We start from the raw sequence: 12,837 nt of genomic DNA, 5'->3' as shown, positions 1-12,837 counted from the left end.
ATAGCCTAAGCATTATACTGGTTCTTGATCAAAAGAATGCTGGGTTGAGGATTCTCAGAGCTGTAGGAATAAGATTTTTTTTCCAACTTCTACATCGTGGTGACTCCTCATGTCACCTTCTTGAGTATTTTGGTAACTACTCTGTAATAAAAATATCTGTGATACTCTTTACTGCCTCTCTCACATAGAAGACGGCAGTATTAAAATTGCTTATACTGAATATGCTGTCACATTTCCAAATTACTTACATTGCAAAAAAAAAGTACTTTTTAAATTTTTTTTAAAAAAGAATGCTAGGTTGAAAGTCAGAAGATTGAGTTCTAGTCCTGCCTCTACCTAAGCAGCATTGAGACCTGGGACAAGCCAATTAGCCTCTCTGATTCTTATGTTTTAAAATGTAAAATGGGTATAAAATTATATTGCCTAACTCATGGATAGTGTATGTGTAAATAAATTCATTTTATCCATTCAACCAACAGTTATTAAGTACCTACAAAGTCTAGAAAGCCTCAGAAAATTCAGGCTGTGAGTGGGAATATTCAAGATTTGAATTTATGTCTGTCTCCAAACCCATGCTCTCATGCACTAGCATATGACCTTGCAAAGACATCTATTCAATTGGTATAATTCCATTTATTACATTTAATAAATATAAAATACATTGAGCTAGATATTACAGGTAATGCTAAAAATTAGTAAGACATGGTCCCTACCCTCAAGGAAATCACTGGAAAGACACAAAGATACACAAATAATTTGAATATAAATCAGGCTTTCATAACTGCTTACAAAAAAGGCAAAAGGTCTGTCAAAATTTGAGGGATAGAGGGGAGAGATTAATGATCTAAGAAAGATTTTTCCGGGAGATAGGTCTTGAACTAGGTCTTGGTTCAGAGGCACCAAACTTAATACTATCCAACCTGCCTGAAGGCTGAGTACTAGATCCAATGATTGTAAAGTAAACACATAATTACAGAGAAAATGGACAACTGTGCACGGTAATGAGACAGAACAAAATCATAGTATATAAAAATTATCCTCACCAGCGCAGCCAAATAACGAAGCACCTTTTTATCATGCATTAGCATTTTAATAACATCTTTTTTCGGAGCTTTTGGAATGAGAGCAAAGCAATTCTGAGCAGAGTCTTCAACTAGTCCATAACCATTATAGGGAGGTAATTCCTGAAGAAATACAGGAAGCAAGAAGTAAAGCAGATGCTATTAGTGTTAAAAATTACATTAAAAGTAACTAAATTTCTTTTTAAAAAATCTAGAAAATATTTACTCAAAAGCAATTACTATATATACAAATGTAGTCAGAAACATCAATACATCACCTATTCTGTTCCTCTTTATTTATAGACTTTATACCATAATCACTCTTCCTAGAAGTGATTGATGATGCTACAAAGTAACCCTCAGGGCTAGACTTAAACGTGCTCATGTCCACTGACCCTTTACTGCCAAAGTAGTACCTGGTCCTACTCCCAGTCCCAATCCTGACCATTGTGGTCATCCAACATGGTGCAGCCCATGGGTCTGTATGTGTCTTCTTTGTCCAGGGTGTGGCCCTCAGCTTGGCAGATCTGGAAATTGTTTTCTCAGGTTACCCAAAGTGTGTATGTGTTGCATATGTTGGAGTTGGCAGGGGTCGTTCATTCAAGGTGTGGTGCTTGGAACACTGACACTTCACCCATTTCCTGGGGCTGCAGTTAATGTGATCAGCATGGCTGGAATACAATTAGTGGATCCAGTGGGTTGGCAATGATCTAATTTGTTCCAAGTGCAAAACCACTACTCAGTGAATATAGAAGTTGCCATGGACAGAGGGACCTTGGGTGAGACACCAAATGCTAATAAGGTTTGTGTTACTCTGGAGGCTAGGCAGAAATGCACGGTGGTAGAATCTAAACTTGCTTTGCAGTTGCATCAATACAAAATGACAGCAGTCTGGTTGAGGGATGGGGGTGAAGGTTGAGGGATTTTGAAATAGGGAAGTAGCTCTGTGAGCCTCTGAGCACCTTCCTCTCAAATTCCTTTTGTGTTTCAACAGGCTGTTACCTGCTTTTCTTGAGTCATACCTCATTTGCCCTGCTTGGAATGAAGACCTTGCCTGAATATCAGCTCATATGCCTGGCGTCCTGGCATCAGGCTTCTTGTGCTTTAAGCTACTGCCTGGGTCCTGTTTCAAACTAGATAGGCTGCTCCTCTGACTATGGACATCATCACTCTTAGATACTCCTGTTCACATGACCCACCCGGCAGTTTCCGCCCAGGTCTTTCTTAACAAAGAAGGTACACCAGAAGCCTAAGAGTCCCATCATCTCTCACATACTGCTTTTAGGGGCCAGCTCCATAGCAAATTAGCTCTCCTAGTCCTGGTTTCTTCCTCTTCCCTACCAGCATGTCTCCATATGGAGCCAGCCTGAGATACAACTCATCGGGCCACTGGATCTATGTTTACTGATCTAGCAGATCAGCCTAATCTATGAGTGTCATGATTCACAAATTGAATATAGCCACTTCATATCTACTTTTGTGCCTGACCCATTAGCTTGGTTCTAGCTTTATCCCTCTACACCCTGCTACAGCTTCTCATCCTAACTACATTGTTCAGGGTTTAAATGGCTGACATTTAATGACTAAGGAGAGCTAAAAGGTATTTGCTGTTTGGTAAGTGGAGCTCTCCTACTCATTTCCAACAAAGAATTTTGTGGATAGGCAGAGAGAAGTTATTTGTAATAGAATTACTTATTACAGAGACTTTACTGAAAGTAAAGTGACCAAACACTACGATTAACATATCATATGTATGGAGGGAGATTACTTTTATTATAGAGTGGCTGTGATAGGGCAAAACAAACAAACAACCCAAAATCTACAGTGGTTTTTCAGTTCTCTTTGCTCTCTATCCAAGACTTCCCTTCCTTTTTCTTTCTTTGGAAGACAGGTTAAGAGAAAAAAGATTATGGTAATGAGAATAGGGAGAAGTATTCTAGGACTCAAAAGTTTTATCAGCTCTAAAGATGGCTCAAAGCCCATTCACTAAGAAAAGCACACCACTCTGTTACAATCCCTCCCCATCTTACCTCCTGGTTAAGTAAAACTTCTTGTAGGCATATCTGACATTTAATAGAATCACCCTTGCACTTTGAAATGGGACCTTGGGCAAGTCCGTTGGACTGCTATCTCACATTATACGGATCTATAAACTAAAGTGGTTTATAGCTTGCTTGATTAAAATCTAGATCTGTTTCCATAGTATTTTTTCCTGTATACTCCATCAAATGGTGCCAAAAAATCTGGAGGTGAGGCAAGGATTGTATCATAATTCTTAATCAATGAGCAAAGTCATTGGTAAAGAGTTTCATCAGAAAAAACTTGATAGCATGAGGTACAGTCATGTGTAGCTTAATGACGGGGATACATTCTGAGAAATGCCTTGTCAGGAGATTTCATCACTGTGTGAACATCATAGAGTGCACTTCCAGAAATCTAGATGGCATAGCCTACTACACACCTAGGCTATGTGATATAGCCTATTGCTCCTAGGCTACAAACCTGTACAGTATGTTACTATACTGAATACTGAGGGCAATTATAACTTAATGGTATTTACTTATTTAAACATATCTAAACACTGAAAAGGTACAGTAAAAATGCGATATAAAATATGAAAAATGGTAAACCTGTATAGGGTACTTACCAAGAATGAGGCTTGCAGGACTGGAAGTTACTCTGGGTGAGTCAGTGAATGAGTGGTAAGTGAATGTGAAGACCCACAACATCACTGCACATTACTGTAGGGCTATATAAACACTGTACACTTAGGGTACACTACATTTATAATGAAATATTTTTTCTTTTTTCAATAACAAATTAACCTTAAATTACTGTAACCTTTTTTATTTTATAAACTTTTGAATTAAAAAAATTTTTAACTCTTTTATAATAACACTTAGTTTAAACACAAACACATTGTACAACTGTACAAAAATATTTTCTTTATGTCCTTATTCTATAAGCTTTCTCTATTTAAAGATTTTTTTTAATTAAAAATATTTGTTTCTTAAAAACTAAGACACAAACACACACATGAACCTGGGCCTACACAGGGTCAGGATCATCAATGTCACTGTCTTCCACACCTTGCCCCACTGGAAGGTCTTCTGGGGTTAATAAACGCATGGAGCAGTCATCTCCTGAGATAACACTGCCTTCCTTCTGGAATCCCTCCTGAAGGACCCGCCTGAGGCGCTCCTTGAGGAGGTGTCATCCTTTTCAGAAATATGTCCATGGTGGTTTGCTAGGTTTGTTTTCTTCATCATAAATTTGCTTATAAGCAGACAACACACCATGAACATTCCTCCTATTAACGAAAACCTTTCAGTGTTGGGGTCCACGTTTTCAAAATTTTTAAGGAGAATGTTGAGGTCTGCAAAAGCTTCTGCTAAATGCTTCACTGTGAATTTTCTTGGGGGTTCTTCTTTTTCTTCTTCTATAGCTTCCTTTTCTCTTGCCTCTTCAACTATGCATTCTAGTTCCAACAAGTCCTCATTAGTCAATTCCTCAGGAACCATTTCTAGGGGCTTCTTGATGTCACCCTCATCCTCACTCAGGTTACGGTTGCTTGCAATCAATCAGCTTTATTGATTTTTGCAACCTCCTCATCCTTGGTAAAGCCTTTGAAGTCATGGATGAAATCTCTTGAGTGTCTTCTTCCAGGTGCCATTCATACACTCCTTGGTGCGTCATACCAAACTCAAGGAAGATTCTTGACACAGTCATAGATGTTGTAATCCTTCCAGAATTGCATCAGTGTCTTCCTCATTTGCAGCAATAGCCTGGGCAGAGGTCCTCCTCTGGTAGGAAGTCTTAATACCGCTTTGATATTGGGATGAAGATTACCATTGAAAGGAGGATGTCCAGGAGCAGTATCAACAATAAGCAAACTCTTGAAGGGAATGTTATTCTCCATTTTGCTGGCATAGCAATTCAGGAGGGCATCTTGGAAGAGGAGCTGGGTTGCCCATGACTTCGTGTTGCTCCTGGAATGCACTGGCATTGTGTGCATGTTAATATGCTTGAAGGCCCTGGGGTTCTTGCTGTGCCAGATCACACAGGGTTTCAATTTGTAGCCTGTAATATTGCCCCCAAGCAAGACTGTTATCCTGCCTTAAAAGCCTTGAAACCTGGCATTGACTTGGCCTCCTTATGGATAAAAATACTTTCAGGCATCTGTTTCCAGAATGGGGAGGTTTCATCCATATTGAATATTTACTCTGGCAAGTAATTTTCCTCCATAATCGGTTATCTACAGCATCCAAAAATTCTTCAGCTGCCTTCACATCAGCAGTTGCAGACACACCACTCACTTTCACATTATATAATAAATAACAATTCTTGAGTTATTTAAACCACTCAAAGGTAGCAGTAGATTCACATCATAGTCAGGACCAGCCTTTTCTTTCAACATCATAAACAAACTTTTTGCTTTGGCCATAATCATCATTGGCTAAGAAGGATATACTTGTCTGTCTGGTCTTCAATCCATGTCATTAGTAGTTTTTCCATGTCTAATATAGGCACTTCTCAAATTTTTGTTAGTCTTGTTGCCTTTGAGTCCATTTTTCAAGATCATAACTATGGTGGAATGGGACATGCCTGACTAGTGAGCAGCAACCATCACTAATTTTCCACCTTTGTAGTCCTTAATCATTTTTAATTTCATTACCAGGTCAATTACTTGACTTGGTCTTGTACTGGCAACATTAGCAGTGGATTTTGTATGCTTATAGGCCACGATGAACAAAACAACATGTGATTAAATCAAGCACAAGAGAAATGATGCCAATTTTCTGGTCAAGATAGCAGAGTAGATAAACTGTGCTGGCCTCCTCTCATGACCACATCAAAATTACAATTAAACTATAAAACAACCATCATTGGGAGTCACCTGAAGTCTAGCTGAACAGAGTTTCTCCAACTAAGGACACACAAAAGAAGCCAGCTTGAGACTGGTAGGAGGGCCAGAGATGGGGAATGGGCTGGTCCCAAACCTGCATGTGACTGTTAAAAACTGGGAGGGGCATCTCAGCTGCAGAGGTCCCCCCTGAGGAGCGAGGGGTTCTAACCCCACCCCAGACTCCCCAGCCCAGGGTTCTAGTGCAGGGATAGAAGTCCTCATAACTTCTGGCTGTGAAACCCAGCAGAGATTGTGGCCGAGTGAGATAAACGGGCGGCTGGAGTCCCAGACTTCTTAAAGGGTCTGCACATGGACTTATTTGCTGACGGCCTCACTCGCTGTGAGCTCCAGCGCTGGGGCAGCAGCTCAAACGGCTCCAGAGACGTATAGGAAGGAACTGAGTTGTCCGGCTGCAGGGCAAGGGCTGGAGGGGAAGCTGTATCCCAAACAGAACCCACCCAACTCTCAGGCACACCCAAGCCGCTTCCAGCGGCTTTTCCACACAAATGGCCTGTCTCGGCTGTGGACTTTCCTAAAATCTCTCGAAGGTTCACAAAACCTAAAGAAGCAGCATCTGGTTTCAGCATCTCCTGTACCTCTTGCTGAGCAACCCTAAGCCTGGCACTAGCAGCAGGATCCCTTGGCGGCTTGGCCTCTTGAGGACCCTCCAAGCCCAGCAAGGGTGGCGGCCACCTGTGGATTGTTTTGTGGCTTATGCAAGGTGGTCCCAGACAGGGCACAAGCTGAGGCTGAACTTGGCCTGCAGAGGGGCCTCTCCCAGGAGGCCCTGAGCTGGCATGCCTGGTGGCCAGCTTCAGACTGAGACACAGCATCACCCAGACCCCTCCACGGATGAAACACCCAAAAGGCAGACAGGGCAGGCACCATGGCCCTGCTAAAGCAAATGCTGCTCCACAAGGTCAGCCCCTGAACCAAACAAAGCTCTGCCACTATAGCCATGGCCAGTCCTCACAACCAATCAGCTTAAGGGTCCATCCCTCCTATTGATGTGCAAATAGCAACCAAGGCCCAACTACAAGAGGAGGGTACACACAACCCACATAAGGAACACACCTAGAGCACCAGTTCAGATGAGCAAGGAGACTGTGCCACTGGGCCCCACAGGACACCTATTATTTAAGGCCATGCTACTAAAACTGGGAGACATAGCAGCCCTGCCTAATACATAGAAACAAACACAGGGAGGCAGCCAAAATGGGGAGACAAAGAAACATGTCCCAAATGAAAGAACAGAACAAAACTCCAGAAACAGAAATAAACAAAATAGAGATAAGCATCTACTAGAGTTCGAAACACTGGTTATAAGAATGCTCAATGATCTCAGTGAGAACTTCAACAAAGATATAGGAAACATAAAAATGGACAGAAAACATAAAAAAGAACCAGTCAGAAATGAAAAATACATTAGAGGGCGTCAATAGAGGATTAGATGAAGCAGAGGACCGAATCAACAATTTAGAAAATAAGGTAGCAGACAATGCCCAATCAGAACAGCAAAAATCCACGTCATTTAGTTCAAAAAGAAAAAAGAATCCAAAAAAAATGAGGAGAGTTTAAGGGGCCTGTGGGACAACATCAAGCATACCAACAATCGCCATCATAGGTGTATCAAAAGGAGAAGAGAGAGAGCAAAAAATTGAAAATCTATTTGAAGAAATAATTATAAAAACAACCTTCTCTAACCTGGCAAAGGAAATAGACATACAAGCACAGGAAGCACAGAGAGTCCCAAACAAGATGAACCCAAAGAGCCCTACACCAAGACACATCATAATTAAAATGCCAACGGTTAAAGACAAAGAGAGAATGTTAAAACTAGCAAGGGAAAAATAATAGTTAGTTACCTATAAGGGAGACTGTCATCTGATTTCTCAAAAGAAAATTTGCAGGCCAAAAGGGACTGGTATGAAATATTGAAAGTGATGAAAAGCAAGGACCTACAACCAAGATTACTCTACCCAGCAAAGCTATCATTTAGAATTGAAGGACAGATAAAGAGCTTTCCAGACAAGAAAAAGCTAAAGGAGTTCATCATCACCAAACCAGTGTTACAAGGAATGTTAGCAGGACTCCTTTAAGACACACACACAAAAAAAAAAACAGGAAAAGAAAAGATAAAAAATATAAATAATAAAATGGCCATAGCTACATATCTATCAACAATTACTTTCAAGGTAAATGGATTAAATGCTCTAATCAAAGATAGGGTGGCTGAATCGATAAGAAAACAAAATTTTTCCATATGCTTCCTACAAGAGACTCACTTCAGATAGAAAGACGCACACAGACTGAAAACAAAGGGATAGAAAAAGCTATTTCAAGAAAATGAAAACAACAACAAAAAAAGCTAAGGCAGCAATACTTATATCATACAAAATAGACTTTAAAACAAAAGCTATCATAACAAGAGACAAAGAAGGACCCAGAATCCTACTGCTGGGAATTTATCTGAAGAAACCCAAAACGCTACTTTGAGGGGACGTGTGCATCCATATGTTCACTGCAGCATTGTTTACAACGTCCAAGAGATGGAGGCAGCCTGGGTGTCCATTGATAGATGAATGAATAAAGAAGAGGTGGTATATAAATTAATATATACAAATGAATTTTGTGGTTCAATGTGATTCTAACAAAAGCTACATTGCAATGAAAGAAAGACATCTTCCAACATCTTCAATCAATCAGTGTTTGCTTTGCTGCCAACAAGTTTTTAAGTAAACGAGTTTGATAAATAGGCAAGAAACAACGAAATGCCCTAGGGGTCTAGAATGTTAAAAAGTTTCTTTTTAAAATCAAAATGAAAAAAATCTTATAAAAGTAATACAAGACTTGGTATAAAAAGAGAAATTAAAACCACACAGAATATACAAACAAAGGTCCCTTGTCATCTTCTACTTCCCCATTCTCACATGTTAAACCAGCCACTGTTAAAAGTATGGGTGGATATTCCTCCAGGTCTTTTCCTCACTATATATAAACAGATACTGCATATAGTAATTTACAAAAATAGCACATCATGTATCCACATTCACTTTAAAATGTTATGGACATTTTTCCATGTTAATGTGCAGAGCCTGACTTCTTTTTTTTTAAACCATTCTTATAGTCGTCTAATTATATGGAAGGATATACTACAATTTATTCTGCCAATGTCCTTATACTTTATTATAAATAATGCTACAATACACAACCTTATACATATCTTTTTATAATCCCCAAACCAGATTTTCTGGTCAAGAAATATGTAATATTTTATTTTGAAAAAATTAAAATGATGACAAACTGCCCTTCAGAAAGGTTTTTCCTATGGGCTCTCCTATTAACGGTACATGAAAATGTCCACTTCTTCACACCAGGGCAAACATCAGCTATTGTGAGTCTTTTTAAATCAAATAGATCCAAAACCTCATTAGTTTCATTTCTATTTCTTTATCAATTAAGTTGAGGGTCTTTTCATATATTCATTAGCCATTTGTATTGTTTATTTTGTGAACTGCTGTATTTCATATGCTTTGTCTATTTTCTAATTGGGTACTTAATTGGGTACTCTTTTATTTCTTTTTTTCTTAAACTTTTACATCAAAAGATCAATTCTCTCACTATGCTCAGGACTAGTGTTTCGTACCTGTTTTACAGGAGGTGGTTCCTTCTTGCTCACATCAATACGTGGTAAATCGGAGATTCCAAACTTTTCTTTGTAATACTGTCGAGTAAATGGGTCACAATCATAAATGAAGAATGTTCTCCCGAGGATAGTGAGTGGCTTCCCAACGATGAAGTCTTTGGCAGTATACCATTCCAACACCTCTTGATCAGAGATTTCCAGCACACACCGAGGGAAGTTCTCTACCATAAGATAGCAGGGGGAGAGGAAGGATAAAAGAGTGAGGATGGGAAGCAAGGCTCACACACAATAGCCGGGCATTCTTGAGAACCTGAAGGAGTGCAGTCTTTAGCGCTGGTCAAAGGTCAGGGCCTCCTCTGCATTCCCAGAAGAACATAAGGCTGTGTGTTCCCATCTGTTGACAGGACACATAAATAATACCCCAGATGGTTTTCGTAAAGTCTCTCTCTCCTATTCAAGGCCAACTATCACCACAGGTCACCAATCTTAGCAGAATTAATGCTTGGAAGAAATCGTCACTGGAGGAAAGAATCATTGTCCTTCCATAAAGACAGAGTATTAGATCTAGGAGGAATCCAAGTCATTTAGTTCAACCTCCCACCCATTCACCCAACAAACTGTTAGTGACCACATACATCATGTACTAGTACACTGAGATTACAACAACTAACAATATATTGGGTTTTTGGAAAAGTCATGACGCATTTTTGCAACGAAAAACATAGAAAAAATACATCATGACTTTTCCGACAACCCAATAGATAAAATTCCTGCCTTGATGGAAAAAGCATTCTGTTTGGGGTCATAGATATTAACAATTACACAAATAATGGTTTCATTTCAGTTGTGATCACTGCTATTAGGACAGTCTGACCTAGTTCTGTGGCAAGAGGCAGGGACAGTCAGTGAGATGATTACAGTAATCTGTACATCCGGGGAATCAGCAGATTTTCTAATGTAGAATCAAGCTCGCATTTTTAGAATAAATCCAATTTTGTCATACTGTTTTATGAGAACTAAGAGTTGACTTGTTTAAGATTGATTCCCTGCAGCCTGGCCTCCATGGAAACCATAAGATAGTCAGTGAATTCTGGTAATGTGCCACATTGTATAGCTTTAACCACAAGGCTTGGCCCCAGCACTTTGATTTCAGGGGGCATGAGAGATAAGCTGGCATTCTCCTGATAATTGCTAAGATAGAAAAATAGGAAAGGAAATTAAGGTTCTGTAGTATCAGACAGAAAGGACTGAACTCTAACCCTTGATTATGCTAAAAGTGGGCTGGTATTTTCCCAATCATGCATCTTAAAAACGCCTCCTTTGGTTAATATCCAAAATTTATAAAGAGCTCACGCAACTCAACACTAAAAAAACTAAAAATCCAATTTAAATATGGGCAGAGGACCTAAACAGACATTTCTCCAGAGGACATAAAGATGGCCACTAGACATATGAAAAGATGCTCAACGTCATTAATTATCAGAGAAATGCACATTAAAACCACAATGAGGACCAGCCGAGTGGCACGTTGGTTAAGAGTTGGCTTGGGACGCCAGCTCTGAGCAGCAGGGCCCCGGTTCAGATCCCACATGAGGGCCAGTGACACTGCCCTCTACAGCTAAGATGATGAGCAGCAGCTCGACCTGGAGCTGGGCTGTCATGAGTCGCCGGCAATGGCGTAGGCTGCAGTGAAGCTGCAGTGGGCTGCCGTAAGCTACCGTGAGTGGCTGGCAGCCGGCATGAGCAGCTGACAGCCAGCATGAGTTGCTGTGAGCCGCTGTGAATGGCCAGCGGCCGGCGTGAGCTGCCAAGAGCCGCCAAGAGCCGCCTTGAGTGGCAGTCCAGTGGCCGGTGACTGATCTGCCTCACCCGGGAAGAGCGCAATGATAATACCAACCTGGGCCAGTGAAGTGGCGTCCTCTACAACTAGACTGAAGAAAAAAAGGACAGCAACTTGTCTGTTGCCCTTCTCTGATTCCCCAGTGCTGTTCTCCTCCCCCAATTCCCCAATAAAATCTTTTTAAAAAAACCAAACACAATGAGATACCACCTCACACCAGTCAGATTTGGCCATCAATAAATCAACAAACAACAAGTGTTGGTGAGAATGTGGAGAAAAGGGAGCCCTCATGCACTGTTGGTGGGATTGCAAATTGATGCAGCTACTATGGAAAACAGTATGGAGGTTCCTCAAAAATTAAAAATAGAACTACTTTATGACCCAGCAATTCCACTTATGGGTATTTATCTGAAGAAAACCAAAAAAGTATATGCACCCCTACATTCATTGCAGCATTATTTACAATAGCTAAGATATGGAAGCAACCTAAGTACCCATCAATAGAGGACTGGATAAAGGTGAGGAGGTACATATACACAATGAAGTATCACTCAGCCATAAAAAAGAATGAAATCTTACCATTTGCGACAACATGGATGGACCCAGAGGGTATTATGCTAAGTGAAATAAGTCAAACAGAGAAAGATAAATACCATATGATCTCACTTATATGTGGAATCTAAAGAACAAAATAAATGAACCAACAAAACAGAAACAGACTCATAGGTTCAGAGAACAAAGTGATGGTTGCTGGATGGGAGGGGAGTTTGGGGGCTGAGTGAGAAAGGTGACAGGATTAAGAAGTACAAATTGGTAGTTATGAAATAGTCAATGGTATATAAAGTACAGCATAGGGAATATAGTCAATATAGTCAATACTGCAATAACTATGTATGGTGCCAGGTGAGTACTAGATTAATAGGAGAGATCACTTTGTAAATTATATAAATGTCTAGCCACTATGCTGTGTACCTGAAACTAATATAAAATAATATTGAATGTCAACTGTAATTGAAAATAAATTCAACAAATAAAATTTTTTAAAAGGCCCCTCCTTTTCCCAGTGTCTAGTGCCTAACCCTACTAGATCCCTTTGAGTGACCCCAGGAAATGACGGGCAATGGAGAACACAGCTCATGATTCCATGAGTTTTCCTACGTAAACAATGTTTTAGGAGATCTGGGGGGGTGTGTGTGTGTGTCCAGCCATTTGTCTTTGTTCAACAATTATCTTTTTCATATACTGCTGGGTTTCACTTACTGATACTTTGTTTAGGTTTTTTGAATATATGTTAACGAGTGAGACTAGTTCGTTTTTCTCATGGTGTCTTTGGTTTTATTAGTCTTTTTTTTTTTTTTAAAGATTTTTATTGGGGAATTGGGGG

The 12,837-nt window shown here is 40.0% G+C and overlaps 1 protein-coding gene across 5 annotated transcripts in view; it reads right to left on the bottom strand.

Moving 5' to 3' along the window:
- The window catches only part of EFHC1 (EF-hand domain containing 1), a 72,136-nt gene that overhangs the window by 29,250 nt on the left and 30,049 nt on the right, over positions 1 to 12,837 (bottom strand). For all 5 annotated transcript variants that reach the window (XM_019658737.1, XM_019658738.1, XM_019658740.1 and 2 more), the window contains 2 exons: positions 9,614 to 9,834; positions 1,044 to 1,184 (listed from right to left, as the gene is read on the bottom strand). In XM_019658737.1, coding sequence (XP_019514282.1) covers positions 1,044 to 1,184; positions 9,614 to 9,834 — 362 coding nt within the window. The remainder of the gene's footprint in view (positions 1 to 1,043; positions 1,185 to 9,613; positions 9,835 to 12,837) is intronic.

Source organism: Hipposideros armiger, unplaced genomic scaffold, assembly GCF_001890085.2.
Source record: "Hipposideros armiger isolate ML-2016 unplaced genomic scaffold, ASM189008v1 scaffold_288, whole genome shotgun sequence".
Lineage (NCBI taxonomy): Eukaryota > Metazoa > Chordata > Mammalia > Chiroptera > Hipposideridae > Hipposideros > Hipposideros armiger.
Note: the sequence above shows the minus strand (reverse complement) of the source record. Positions and strands in the feature narration are given on the sequence as shown.